The 15,478-nt window shown below is 46.9% G+C and overlaps 1 protein-coding gene across 1 annotated transcript in view; it reads right to left on the reverse strand.

Moving 5' to 3' along the window:
• Positions 1 to 15,478, reverse strand: part of ADGRA3 (adhesion G protein-coupled receptor A3) — a 62,402-nt gene that overhangs the window by 20,034 nt on the left and 26,890 nt on the right. The window contains exons 5-9 of the mRNA XM_044294275.1: positions 12,237 to 12,308; positions 10,388 to 10,548; positions 5,750 to 5,963; positions 4,920 to 5,084; positions 1,277 to 1,478 (exon numbers count right to left, since the gene is read on the reverse strand). Coding sequence (XP_044150210.1) covers positions 1,277 to 1,478; positions 4,920 to 5,084; positions 5,750 to 5,963; positions 10,388 to 10,548; positions 12,237 to 12,308 — 814 coding nt within the window. The remainder of the gene's footprint in view (positions 1 to 1,276; positions 1,479 to 4,919; positions 5,085 to 5,749; positions 5,964 to 10,387; positions 10,549 to 12,236; positions 12,309 to 15,478) is intronic.

Genomic DNA, 15,478 nt, shown 5'->3' on the forward strand with positions numbered 1-15,478 from the left:
GATTCCTGGAGGTGTATAAACTCCAATTTAAATGTGCCTGTTTTCCATCTACAGGCCACATTTAGGTGCACCTGTGAGGCCTGGGCCATATCAGTCAGTCTTGAGTGGGACTCACAGACTCCTCCCTCCTCCCATTGCAAGCATGGTTACATGCTGGAGGTAACTGGTGAGCTGTTTGTGAGTCGGCCTCATGCTCCTGTAATTTGCCCACTGGCTCCTGGTATCGCCCATACGGCTCAGGTAGGAGAGCGTTAGGTCTCGGGCTACTTGAGAAACCTTGACGTGGTGCCCGGGCTTAGACATGTCCTACACCGTAGGACATGTTGACTAATCTCTCAATTTTAAAACCAGTTTGAGGGTTTAGTGAGACCGCAGAGTGCACCTGTATTTGTTATTGTTTTGTTATATTGTTATATTGATTATGACATACGCACTTGTTACCTTGTGTGAGATGTCTATTGTGGTACTTGTGGTTCGCCGCGGGCATCCTCCACCGTATGCATTTTGCTGGGGATCGCCATTAGCAACGGGCCACAAGTGCAGGATTTGCTCCCCTGTATATATGCACGACTGCATGTGGGTTTGAGCACCTCCTGCTAATGCCACCTTGTCTTTTTGGCTTAAATGACTTGAGCAAGGTGACGCAAACGTGCACCAACTATATTGTACACTGAGGTGCTAAACTTTAGGCCCATTCACACGATCGCAGGGCTGCTGTGCCCGTATTGCGTGCCCGTGTTGCGGATGGCAAACTGAACGTTCGCAAAACACTGGCACCTACCAGGTGAACTCCACAATGCAGTGAGGATCCATCGACTTGAATGGGTCGGCAATCTGCAACATAGAGCAAAAGATTAGGACATGTCCACGCAAATGCACAAAACATGTCCTATCTTTTGCCGTACGTTGCGTATTGCATCGCGGGCCAATTCAAGTCAAAGCGGTCTGCAACAAGGGCAGGGTGGCCCTACGGTCGTGTCAATGGGGTCTAAGGAACTGGAGAGCATTATATATACAAACCCAAAAAATGCTTTTATTCAGGCCCCCCCCCCTGGAAGCAGCAAGTATTCCATGCTCACAATGTGTTGATGGGGTGTGGAATATGAACCTTTTAAGCACCTCAGATGGCATTTTGTCTGCAGTCCTCAGATTACAAGGAGCTGCTTTCTTTACAATTACACAGATGGACTGTAAAACAGTAATTCTGCAAAGTTGTGAATCACGTGTGAAATCACAGAACTGAATGATAAGCTAGCGTTCTAAATAGACACGGTACCTGATTAAACATGTACAGCACTCGTGTCACATCATTGGCATACTGGCATCGAGAATAGTCGTCCTCTGCCCAGAAGCCGCCTCGGTCACACCGTCGCCAGGCTCGGATGTCATCTTGATGATTACCAGGGTAGATTCCACCTCCGGCTGAGTAACGTGTGCACAGTTGATACGCAGTGATCCCAGCCAGCGTCCTCGGCCACCTAGCAGGTTATACAATTACATATCAGAGCTACGGCAGACAATTAACTGGCAAATGACAACTCAACTTACCACGCGATACAACAGCTACACACAAAAGGCCATAAATTAAATCTAGATCATGTAACACGGAGTTATGGTTGACAATTAGGCACACCGCAGAATCGAGTGGGACACAGTGTAAGGCTACAGGCACACGACCGTGCTGTTTTTTTGCGGTCCGCAAACCGCGGATCCGCAAAAAACGGAAGCCGCCTGCGTGGCTTCCGCAATTTGCGGAACGGAATGGGCGGCCATTGATATAACTGCCTATTCTTGTTTTGCGGACAAGAATAGGACAGGTTATATTTTTGGGCGGGCCGCGGAACGGAGCAACGGATGCGGACAGCACACGGAGTGCTGTCCGCATCTTTTGCGGCCCCATTGAAGTGAATGGGTCCGCATCCGGCTTGGATGCGGACCCAAACCACGGCTGTGTGCATGAGGCCTAAGGCAGACACTGCCAGATTCACAGCACCAACACAGTCAGGCTGCCCACACATACTGCAGCTGACCGCTATCACTCTCCTGCCGCCAAAGGGATTGAGCATGCTGAAATCCAACATGCCTAATCATTCTTTCCTCAGACATCTAAAAATTCAGGACAGCTCCGTTCACATTACATTGTAGACTGTCCCTGCCGCATGTTTGGCTGATGATAATCTGCGTTTTACAGGAACCGTCACAAGTACGGGGGCAGGGATTTCAGCGGCTTTCACCGTCTAATGGTAGGAGGTACATTACATCTTCAATAACGGTCGTCTGATCAAAGTGCCTTACATCTCTCGTGGGCTGTGATCACAAAGATACTGCACTTGGAACACCTCTGAGTATTAGGGAGACGAGCCTCCTCAATGAGTATGTGACAGGTGGGTCCTCACAGCTCTGCAGACTGCTCCCAATCTTCTCATACCACAATTATAGGAATAGGCAGATGAGGAGAGAGGGGTCTCCTACATAGCCATTACATCAGGCATCCTCAAACTGCGGCCCTCCAGCTGTTGCAAAACTACAACTCCCAGCATGCCCGAACAGCCTACAGGTATCAGCCTACAGCAGGGCATTGTGGGAGTTGTAGTTTTACAACAGCTGGAGGGCCGCAGTTTGAGGATGCCTGCATTAGATAATACTTGACAGATCTACAATGAGCAGAAAGTCCATCCCAGCAACAGAACGTCTTTTACTGAAAAATAATGAGCACCTCATATCCTCCTCCACACCGGACACATTAGGTCTTTGCAGGTGGGACAATCCCAAAAATATATTCACGTGCCACTGTATGGCTGCATAAAGAGGAGATTTTCCATGCTGGTGTCTAACTACAACAGGGACTGAAAATGGGAGAAACCGATCTGACTAGGGCTGTGTTCACATGTTTAATCCCTTCCTGTCACAGACAGTTTTTATGAATCAAGTGACGGCGGGACCCCTCTGTGTCTAATTGTTGTATCTACAGTGTTAAATAGACTGGATGGGAGTCATCCCTGTACTCGGCACTGCAGGTGGCTGTGAGCTGTGTACCACAGCCGAGGTCTGTTGTTAATGGAGCAGGTCCAGCTTCATATATTCCACCGTACATGAACACTAAAGGCCATCATATATCTGAGGCCCAAAAAAATGTCCTTTTGGCCTTGATCGGGCGGGTATGTGTCAGCATACTTTTTTTTTCTCTAACAAAATGGACTGCCACAAAACAAAAAATCTATACTGCATTGTACCTATACGTGCACACTAATTCGACACCAAAAAATCCTCGATGCAAATTTTTTTGCATCGAGGATTTGTTTGTGTCATGTGACCACAGAGTGGGAATGAAGCGCTTGCTATTACGTGGTCACCCACTGGCCCGCAACGCGCTGTACTGTATTCTGACACATCGTCAGGTCATTATGCACGTAAGCAAGCACTATGACCAGACGCTGCGTGTAGATTGGCTGGCAGCGGAGGAGGCGGGCGCGAGTGGCAGTACAGATCAGAGCTGCTGGTTATCAGTGGAAGGCTGGTAAGTGGCTGCATGTGTGGAGGGGCACTGGGTGAGTAGTGCTCGCCATGTGTGTCCCGGCACGGAGAACTCCTATGAGCATGGACTTCTAGTTAGAGCTGTGTCACCTGTGCCGGTATGGCCAGAGGATGATAGGGGTAGTAGTGCTCACTGGCCTTGTTCAGAGGGGCTGATGACTGGCAGCATAGAGTGTTAGAGCGCGCCCTGTTGTTAGTGGCTGGTTCAGGGCGGTTTGGGTTTTGTTTCCTTTTAGTCCTTATAACCGTTATATTATTCTTTGCTTGTTTCCCTCATGGGTCTCCACTGCTGCCTGGTTGCTGCTGTCTCAGGGCTCTTTCACACTTGCGTTCTTTTGTTCCGGCATAGAGTTCCGTCGTCAGGGCTCTATGCCGGAAGAATCCTGATCAGGATTATCCCCATGCATTCTGAATGGAGTGAAATCCGTTCAGGATGCATCAGGATGTCTTCAGTTCCGGACCGGAAAGTTTTTTGGCCGGAGAAAATACCGCAGCATGCTGCGCTTTTTGCTCCGGCCAAAAATCCTGAAGACTTGCCGCAAGGCCGGATCCGGAATGAATGCCTATTGAAAGGCATTGATCCGGATCCGGCCTTAAGCTAAACGTTGTTTCGGCGCATTGCTGGATCCGACGTTTAGCTTTTTTTAGAGTGGTTACCATGGCTGCCGGGACGCTAAAGTCCTGGCAGCCATGGTAAGGTGTAGCGGGGAGCAGCATACTTACCGTCAGGGCGCCCCACGCGCATGGATCACGTGATCGCATGGCACGTCATCCATGCGCATGGGGCGCTCTGACGTCACTCTGGAGCGCCCCGGGAGCCGCGCGGACTGTAAGTATACCGCTCCCCCGCTCCTACTATGGCAACCAGGACTTTAATAGCGTCCTGGGTGCCATAGTAACACTGAAAGCATTTTGAAGACTGATCAGTCTTCAAATGCTTTCAGTACACTTGCGTTTTTCCGGATCCGGCGTGTAATTCCGGCAAGTGGAGTACACGCCGGATCCGGACAACGCAAGTGTGAAAGAGGCCTCAGGTTGCTGGTGATCTTACATGACAACCTACTGAAGCCGGTGGGGGAAGGGAAATCCCCAAACAACAGCGGCCAAATCATACAGTCATATGTACATCACAATACACCGCTGTTAAACAAATCCAACTAAAGCGAGCGCCAGCCGCCAGCATTAAATTGCCTCACAAATCTCCCTCAAATCAAAGGAGTGCCTTTAGCTTTTGACCAAGTGAGAAGGTTTGTCCTCCTGATGGCTGCTCAGAGGGTGTACTCACAGGGTCAGCCTGCTGCCATACAGCCACCGAGAGGCTTCTGATGAACCCACTGTGAAATGGCTAATGCTCGCTCACCCTGAGCTATGAAACGTTCACCCACCTGAAGTCGCCCTTGTTGTTTACCACTCTCTCCATCGGGCAGTACTGGGCTGAGCTCTCCAGCACCACAATGTCCACCGTCCTGGTGTTATTACCGCGCCTGCTCTGAACCCGGCAGCCCCAGTTCCCTGTGGATCCAGCTTGTATGTTGGAAATTGTCAGCGCGCTAAAAAGGGATACAAGGGGTCAACACCAAGACAATACTGTTATCATAAATGTACAACTTTAACATAATTCCTGCCCCACATGCAAATTACTCTCTAGGTGTCCGCTGGCCGTCTCCTCAGTAGACAACCCTCCCAACCTAGGCATGACTGACTTCTTTGCAGATAACGAAGGATGATGCGGGAGGCGTAAGCAATGTCAATGGTGTCCAAATGGGCAGGTTCCCTCACGACTTTTGGTTAACAATTCTATACTGGTTGATGCTGGCTTGTATGACATCAAATTTTCTTATCTGTTCAAAAGAAACCTGAAAACCCACATCTTCAGACAAGCCTACAACCAGTGACCCTGCTGCCTCTATACCGCCATGACCAGCTTCACCCTCACCTACTGTGTCCTTCTCCCATACCATGTAGCTTGTAAGCCCTCACGGGCAGGGCCCTCTCTCCTTCTGTACCAGTTTGTAACCCGTCTTGTTTATGATTAGTGCAATTGTCTGTATTATGTATGTGCACCCCGTATCATATGTACAGCGCTATGGAATGAATGGTGCTTTAATAATAATAATTAGATAACCTCTTAACTCTCTACCTAGATGAGGCAGGTACTGCTGGGCTGTAAATGATGCTCCTAGTACTTAACATTACCATACATGACAGAACATACCTGGCAATCAGTGAGCAGTTGTGGATCATGTTCTTCTGAACGAAAATCCCCTGCGACTCGTCCGTTTCCACAATCTTCCCATCCTGATACCATAAAACCTGCATGTCCTGATCTATATAGGAAGCCATGCACTGGAAGGGGAGGCTATCCCCTTCAAAGACCACTTGGCGATGAGAAGGGGTCATGTAAAAAGAAGGTAGCTCAAGAGGTGAATCTGGAATCAAGTGAAAAAACATTTATTACATGAAAGGTTATATATGAAATTATTCTCCAGTCAGAGCCCAAGTGGTCAATGGGGACTCATATGACATGCAACAGTTGCTGTCACCTATAGTATGTTCATAAAGGGTTAAAAAGTTCTGTGCACCCTGTCCCAACTGGACTTAAAGGTATACTTCTGTCAGTTTTTCTTTTTCATTTCAGCAGTACCATACCATTAAAAATGAAAGGGTTTGTGTCATCTCAGACATATATGGCATATCGCTACGATACACCCCCAATCTCAGATAGGCGTGGGTCCCAGAGGTGGGACCTGCGCCTATCTCCAGAACAAGTCGCTCAGAAGTGAGGTTGCTGCCCTCCAGTCACTTCTATGGGTGTTCAGAAGATTGCAGAGTACTCTCATACAGCTATTTTCAGAACTCCCATAGAAGTGAATGGAGAGCACGCCACACATGATCAGTGCACTCTCCTTCATTTTGGGGTCCCCAGAGGTGGGACCTGCACCTACTTGACATTGGGGGCATATGCAATCAATGTCTGAGATGCCAATTCCTTTAAATACAAAATATTGCTCTTATTTGCAGATAAGGAACCCATTGTTAGCTTTCTGTTGCTTTGAGGAAAAGATATCTAGTAGTAAAATAGTATATTGTAGAATTAGAATAACAGCTCTACTAGATGCTCTCATCGGTGTAATGTATGATGCTCTGAGTCGCTATTTCCATGGTAAAATTCAAACAGTATGGAAATGAATAGCCAGGGCAGGAAATAGAACACATGCTGTAACTTCCCCAAAAAATATTTCCAGAAAAACATCCGCTTTTTTTTTTTTTTTTTTTTTACAAAAAACAAACAATATTCATATATAGGTTGTTAATATAAGGTAAAAAATTGTGAGGGTAGCGTTCCCTTAAAGAGGACATAGAAGCTCTCTTGGCAAGTCTGTAACTTGCTTTTTTCATTAAAACAAGCCTCTTTTGTTATAACTCTGCTCCAGTCCCCTGTTGTTCCTAATGGAAATATGGTAATAAACTGACAACTGGGCGTTACCATTCCTTTTATCAATAGGAGGTGTCCCTACAGTGTCGACACACTCACCACTAATTGGACAATGTCAGAATGTGTAGGGTTAAGCCTTGGAAATGGTAATGCTAACATATACCTATATTTCCAGCAGGAATAATAGAGGAATAGCACAATGCATTCATGAATAGATGTTCTAACATTTTTTCATGAAGTATCGGTATTAAGAGAAAAAATATGCCATCACATTAGGATATGGGAATAAACCTTTATAATCCCGCACAAGCTGACCATACGAGCTGGATGTCAGCTGAACCCTGCCGACTTTGGGACCATCTAATGCAGGGATCAGCAACCTCCCAGAATCCTCCTTTCACTTCTATGGGAGTTAAAAGAACAGCCAAGAAAGTGTGCATGCTGGGAGTTGTAGTTTCACAGCAGCTGGAGTGCCAAAGATTGCTGATCCCTGATCTAATGTGTATGGAGGCCTCCTGACTCTTCCCTGGTGGCAGATAAGGATCGGGCATATTGGATTTCAATTGGCAGTGGCTTCCTCCCCTCTTCCTGGCAGGCTCAGTGCATGGGGAAGGGGGGAAATCAACAGTGACACCTGCTGGCTGACAGCGATCTTATGTGCATGGCCAGCCTCTTAAAGAGGACCTTTCACCTGGAAAAACATTGTGAACTAAGTATCCTGACATATACAGCGGCGCCCAGGGATCTCACTGCACTTACTATTATCCCTGGGCGCCGCTCCGTTCTCCCGTTATGTCCTCCGGAATCTTCGCTCAGTAAGTTATAGTAGGCGGAGACTGCCCTTGTTCTGCTGGGCGTCTCCTTCTGTGAGCTGTGCGCTGCGATTGGCCAGCGCTACAGCCTAGGAGGAGGAGACGCCCAGCAGAACAAGGGCAGTCTCCGCCTACTATAACTTACTGAGCGAAGATTCCGGAGGACATAACGGGAGAACGGAGCGGCGCCCGGGGATAATAGTAAGTGCAGTGAGATCCCTGGGCGCCGCTGTATATGTCAGGATACTTAGTTCACAATGTTTTTCCAGGTGAAAGGTCCTCTTTAAGTCCAATGTCTTTCTCCTAGCACTTTGTAAACCTTATTTGATGCAGAAGATACTGAATGACCTCCGATACAGTGCCCATAATGCCCGTCACTCATCAGATACTCATCTAAATCTGCAACACATATGGCAGTTCTGACAGTGCATCCAGGGCAATCAGCAGCACCTTCACAGAGCAGCAGGGCATGAAGACACAATGTGAAGGCGGGGGTGGAGTGGTGTGTATGTAGCTACATGGTACGGGGCACACTGTTTGAATACATACCTCCTGCAGGTCCTGCCTTGTTTTATTTACTCAGTAAACATCCAAGGCGTAATCTACCCGCTGACAAGAAAGTGAAGTCATGCCTCAGTCAGCCGCTGACATGGGAACCATGACGTGCAGGGGATCTACAAGCTGGCCCAAGGACACAACACACTGGGATCACTACTTTCAGTACCAGTAAGAACCAGGAGATGACTGGGGAACTCCCAGGAATGGTTGAGACTGTGGTGGATTAGAGCGTCTATTTCATGAAGTCGTGTTCTGACATATTCCACAACCATCACAGAGTCTTTCAACTGTGGTAATTAGGGCGGCCTCACATCACGTTGTTTCCATCCTTTTAACGTATCCAAAAAACATATACATTAAGTGGATGCCTCAGAATGTTGCCATACAGTGGCGTCCACCCACCACAGAGTTCCATGTTTTTGTATCTTTTTTTTGTAACGTATACACCAAAAGGAGGCATAAAAGGTGATGTGAACCCACCCTAAGATGCAAAAAGGGTAAAAATAAGATAAAAAAAAGTTTATTCTCACCGGTCCAACAGAGCCTGCATGCCAGCGGTGGCCCACTTCCTGCACCCATCCCCATACAGCGGATAATGACTGTGATGAGCCAATCACTGTGTGAGGCGGGTCACTGCTGCAGACAGTGATTGGCTAAGCAGAATGTGTCAGGATGGAAGAAGAAGTGGAGGGCAGCAGGCAGGGAATCGTGAGGCGTCCATTTGCATCCTTTATTATGTGACTAAACCTGTCACCAAGAAAATGCAGTGCAGTCTGCAGGCAGCAGGTTATAGAGCAGAAGGAGCGGAGCAGATACAGTCCTGTGGGAAAGGACTCAGTAACATCTGGAATTTAGCCATTTAAACCAATGCAGGTTCCCTTTTGTGCCATTACTCCATTATTCATCCTAGCCATACACTGACAATTGGGTGTAACCATATGGGGTTGTGTCCCTGGGCAATCAGTGCTGACTATGTAGTAACATACACCCCTCTGACAACCGAAACAGTAACATGGAATTGTCGATACATTCATGAACGCTCCGGAGGTGAGCAGAGGACCCATAAAATGCAGAGATGTGAGAAAAGAGGCTCCAGAATTGTTATGCCATAGGTAATAGCCATACTAACTAAAACAGACTAAAATAAGATAATCAGCTCTCCCTTTTTACTGGATCGGTCATCAGTATCTGATCGGTGGGGGTCTGACATCTGGGACCCCCGCCACCTTACTTCAGCTTTGCCTAGGCCAGTGATGTCATCAGTCACGTGGCCTAGGCACAGCTCATCCCCATAGAAGTGAATAGGGCCGAGTGTGATACCAAGCACAGCCACCCAACAATGTACAGCGCTGTGCTTGGCGAGCAGAGAGAAGGTCGCAACTATTGTGAGCACCGGTGCCTTCTCAAACAGCTGATCAGCGGGGGTCCTGGGTGTCAGACCCCCACTGATCAGATACTGATAACCTATCCAGAGGTTTAAAAGTCACGGAAGACCCATTTAATGGAATAACAGAATATTTATGGCACACCAGTCTGTAGGACCCTCACCTACAAGAGGAGTGTTAGCTAAACATCCACTAGTCCAGTGGTGGCGAACCTATGGGACGGGTGCCAGAGGCGGCACTCAGAGCCCTCTCAGTGGGCACTGACGCCCTGGAAAAAGTCTATGGTGTACCAGTATGCCTTAGACTTTTCCTGACAAATTTATCAGAGTAGGGCGCACTATGAACAGCATAGGCAGCACACTGAATGTAGGCAGGCTATTATAGCTAAATGATAAAGTATATGGAAGATATACTGTATTGGTATTCAGGGTAAATCGCTAGGTTGACACTTTGCGATAAATAAGTGGGTTTTCGGTTGCAGTTTGGGCACTCGGTCTGTAAAAGGTTCGCCATCACTGCACTAGTCTATGGGAGACATGGAAACAGGAGAATGGGCATGCTCAGACTGTGCTTTTATTGCTAACACCCCAGCGGGGAACCAGGCACCCCTCTTCTCAGGTACGTGGGGGTCCCCATTACCCTGAAAATGCACATCTACTTACCACAGGTCAGCTGCTCAGGTTTCACCGCCGTCACTGCCTGCCCTTGCAGAGATTTGGGGTAGGAACATTTTGTTTCACGGACCGTTATATTCTTTGCCTTGACCCACTGCAGCATCCACAGAAGATTGCAGTCACACAGAAGATATTCTGTCTGAAATTCACTGAAAGTGACCAGAAAAATGGGTCAGAAACCAGGATTTTAAGTGACTTTTAAAAACGCAGTAGATCACTGCCTAAATAACTGTGCAACCTGAAGATGCAGAAGACGTATTGTAGTTGGAGTTACCCTCTCAGTACCCAGGATGTATGTAAAACACTTCCCATGACTATAATAGAAGGGCTACGACGGAAATCTTGGAATTATATTAAAATTTTAAATACCAAAACAAAGGCAATATTTATGGGGCCGCACTTGGAGAGTATGTGCGCCTGGCTTGGTTCATTAAGAAAACTCTTCCGGACACGCTGCCATTAAAGAGGCACATATTTTCTCTGCTAAAGGGTTGAGAAAATGGGACATTGCATATCTAATAAGCATATTTTTTGACTCGGAGTCAATAAACCGGGCAGTGATCAGAATGAAGATTCATTCCCGATTAGTATTTACATGCAGCAATAATCCTCTCTGTATGGGGATGAATGATCGCTATTATGATTATTAGCCCCCCATACAGTTCTATTATTTGTCAGCAGGATATTTTATTTTCATGAGGCATTGGGCTGTCCACGAAGGATGACATTCTGTGCCGCATAAACAATGGGTCACCAAACAAGAAAATGCTCATTCACTGGCACATTTACACGGGTTACATCTGTGCCCAATAATTGGCCCAACTTTCCTCCCGTGTAAATGGGCCTCAGAGGTTTACTTGTATTTGGGTCATGGGGAGCTTTGGTATTGATTATTTTGTGAGAATATGTGCATACAGACAGTCATGATGTAAATAGCATGAACTCTGCCAATACTGTACTTTTACTTTTAGGTGGTGCTGTGCATCACAGACCTGAAGACACAAATATGATTTTTTTTAATGCATTTCTGTCAAATGGCAGATGGCATCTTCATGATGTGCCAGGTCTTCACGAAAATATGTGTGTATAGGTTTAGAACATTATTTTTTTTTTATTGTATAATTCAGGTTTTATTAGTGTATATTAACAGTGTGAAAACTGTCCTAGTGTAAAAAAAGGGTTTGAAGAGAACCTGTCACCCCTCCTGACATGTCTGTTTTAGTAACTACTTGCATTACAGTGTAATTACAGTTCTGGAACATCTATTCTTATTACTCTGCCTTATGCCATTTCTTTATTATCCCTACTAGTTATGAATCACCAGGAGTCTGCAATCAAGGTCCATCTGGGTGGTACCAGTCGAGGGTGTGTCCCTTCATAATCTGACATCATCCAATAATTGGTGCCAGTGTCAGACAGTGTGCAGGGACACACCCAACTGGTAACACCCAGCTGGACCTTTACTGTAAACTGCTAGTAAATCATCCATAACTTCTAGTAGGAATAATAAAGGAATGGCACAACTTAGTCATAAGACTAGATGCTCCAGAAATATTACAAGGGAAATGCAAGTAGTTACTAAAACAGACATGTCAGGAGAGGCGACTGCTCCTATATAACACAAATTTACCCCCATCTGAAATCAGACTCCATACCCAGTGAATGTTAATATAATGTTATAGAATCATTCAAGCATTTCCTAGGCACACTGTGAAAATAGGGACTTGCTCAGTGATAACTTGCAGGGTTGTGAGAATTTCAGTTTCCCCATAGACCTATCCGCAGAACACGGGCTGCTCTATAACATCCATCATTATCCGACACCCGGGAAACTTACAGCGACTTTAGGGCAATGAGGTTAGCAAAAGTTCCTTGTGGCAGCGAAGAAAATAAATTCCCAGAGAGATTTCTAGAAAGAAAAAAAACATACGCAGGGTAAATACATGATCAGATTACAGCATAATCATTGACTACAATGAAGGCGTCGCGCCAAGAACACTCACTGGATATCATAGTTTAAGGGCATTTTGTGAGTGAATCATAGAACTAATGGAGGAGAGAAAAATATTAACTCAGCCTAATGAAGGTAAGAAAGCAATTACTCACCAGAGAGCTGGCAGCCTAGACGCCAGTAATTATCTGTAGATCTGAACGGTGCACGCAGAACACAGAGCAGGACATGAGAAGACCGCAGCAGGTAACGGACTCAGACCCTCTTATGGTGCGAGGACATCTGTGGCGGTATGCAGAGTCTTATACGCCCCCCCCCCTTATTAATATCATGATGCTTGCCCACAGCGATCAATCAGATTCCACCTTACATCTTTCACAGCTTCTTTGGAAAATGAAAGGTGGAATCTGAGTGGTTCCTATGGGCAACGAAGCCAGTTTTCCCCTTGCACCAGTTTTGATAAATCTCCCCCATTATTTTTACCCGATGTCCCCAGTGGAGCTCACAATCTAAATTCCCTATCTATGGAGTGTGGGGGGAAACTAAAGTACCTGGAGGAAACCCTTAAACATACGGGGAGAACATACAAACCCCAGCCCTGCGAGGCTCCAGAAGCATCCTTCCAAGGAAGACTGAATGCAGTTCTGGAAACCACACAATCTGCCCTCATTTGGTAAAACCTTGTCCTCTCAAATAGACAATATGGGAACATTTATCATATCTAGCATGCCAGGTTTTTGACATGTAAATGCTGCAGTGCTGTCGCACGCTGGGATTTACGCAAAATTCTGCGACATTTTCAGAGCCGCATCATTTTCAAGAGTGGAGCGAAAAGATGGTCGGGATTTCGGAGTGGAACACTTTTATGTCACATTAATGCAAAGAAGTATTTCCCAAGGAAGAGAACCATCTCGCCAGCATCACTTTCTGGAAGTGGCTCCCTAGGAGTCAAAATACGACTTTCCAACGGAATAAAGCCAGTCCAGATATCTATAGAGAGACACTTCCAAGAGGTGGCACTGGCAAGCTGGTTCTCCTCCCTGGGATACCTTTTTGCACATTCAATCTCCATGGAGCTTTGCCAATAAGCCTCCATACTAGGGCTGCACCGGGTATCGAATGAATTTTCGATACCCAATCGATACTTTTGTACCCGGATCGATACAATACCGGGATTCGCTATTTTCCGATACTAGGCTGCGTTATCTGTTAGAGACCATGGCATGCGCCGCCCTTGGCTAGCACCATGTTCTCATCAGCCGGCACAGTAGAGAAGGAGGAGTCCCTCCTGCCGCACTGTGACGCGGCTGCCACTGCCACCAATGAAGAGATAGTTCTGAGAAGGAGGGGAGAGGTTGTGGCAACAGTGCCACCAGTGAACATAATTTACCCCTAAATACAAACGTAGGCGTCGAGTCCCGGCCTTATCGACAGGGCGCGTCGATCTGCCGAACCACTGCAATGAACCATTCAGGTGAGGCACCTGAGGGGTTATTAGACGTCTTTCGGCGGATCGCTGTGCCTTCTCATAGAGGTCGGGTGCCAGCTGTGTGATATGGCCGGGACCCGCCACCTACATTTGTATTTAGTGGCAAATTATATGCATTGGTGGCGCAGTGTGCCCCCCACCCTCCTCAGTATTATAATCATTGGTGGCAGTGACCACAGGGTGTGTCCCCCCTCCTCCTCAGTATTATAATTGGTGGCAGTGGCAGTTTCCGACTGGAGCCCCAGCAGCTAAATCGCGGGGCTCCGGTCGGTTAGCATGGCAGCCAGGATGCTACTAAAGCCGTCCATGGCTGCAAAACGCACAGGGCAGCAGGGACAGTGTGAAATGCTATTGACCCTAATGCCCCCTAATCACCCCCTTTCCCAATTTTACATATAAAGATATAAATACAAAAAAAAATATTACATATCACCATGTCCGAAAAAGTCAGAACTATTAAAAGATTTTAAAATATCTCCTATGTGGTGAACGCCATAAAGAGGAAAAAAAAAAAAAAAAAAAGCCCACGAGATTTGCCTTTTTTGTTAGGCTACTTTCACACTTGCGTTTGGAGCGGATCCGTCTGGTATTTGTACAGACGGATCCGCTCCTATAATGCAAACAATGGTATCCGTCTGCATTATATTTTACTAAAAAAGTCTAAGTACAATTTGTATTCAGACGGATCCGTCCAGACTTTACATTGAAAGTCAATGGGGGACGGATCCGTTTGAAAATTGAGCCATACTGTGTCACCTTCGAACGGATCCACCCCCATTGACTTCCATTGTAACTCTGGACGGATCCGTTTGCCTCCGCACGGCCAGGCGGACACCCGAACGCTGCAAGCAGCGTTCGGGTGTCCGCCTGCTGAGCGGAGGACAGATGGTGCCAGACTGATGCATTCTGAGCGGATCCACGTCCACTCAGAATGCATTAGGGCTGGACGGATCCGTTCGGGGCCGCTTGTGAGAGCCTTCAAACGGAACTCACAAGCGGAGCCCCGAACGCAAGTGTGAAAGTAGCCTTACATTGTGCCCCCAAAAAATAGGATCGGATTATTCTATTATGGGCTGAACGTTCCATAAAATGCAGAATGCACGCAGCTTTTTTTGTGTCTATTTTTTTTGTGTGGTATTGAGTACTGCAATAGTTTTTTATGGCATCAAAATTTTGGCATCATGACAACCCTACTCCGTCCATACCATGGGGTACTTCCAGTAAGTCTCCAGACTTAAGACTTAACGCAACACCAGGTACCCCAAGGCTTAGTTTCACGGAAATAGTTGCAACTACAATTGCGCTTGCACTCCCGTAGTCTGCTTTGATGCCCATATCCGGAGTGCTGTGCCTGCGCAGTTGAAGTTTTTCACGGCACAGATGTCCCCCTACTATCTCTGGTCCGGCTTCAGACAGAAGCGTGCACACTGGCATTCTGCGCTCCAGTGCTCGCTCCTCTTCAGCAAATATGAATAGTTGTCCTCCTCTTTATAATGCTGGCCAATGCGGTTCACATGCGCAGGCGCAGCACTCCAGACATGGAGTCTGCGCATCAGAGCAGAGCAGATAATGGGAGTATGCACAGCCGTCAAGACGGGGGGGGGGGGGGGATGTAAATACGAGAGGCCAGCGCTCCTGT

Source organism: Bufo gargarizans, chromosome 1, assembly GCF_014858855.1.
Source record: "Bufo gargarizans isolate SCDJY-AF-19 chromosome 1, ASM1485885v1, whole genome shotgun sequence".
NCBI classification, from domain to species: domain Eukaryota; kingdom Metazoa; phylum Chordata; class Amphibia; order Anura; family Bufonidae; genus Bufo; species Bufo gargarizans.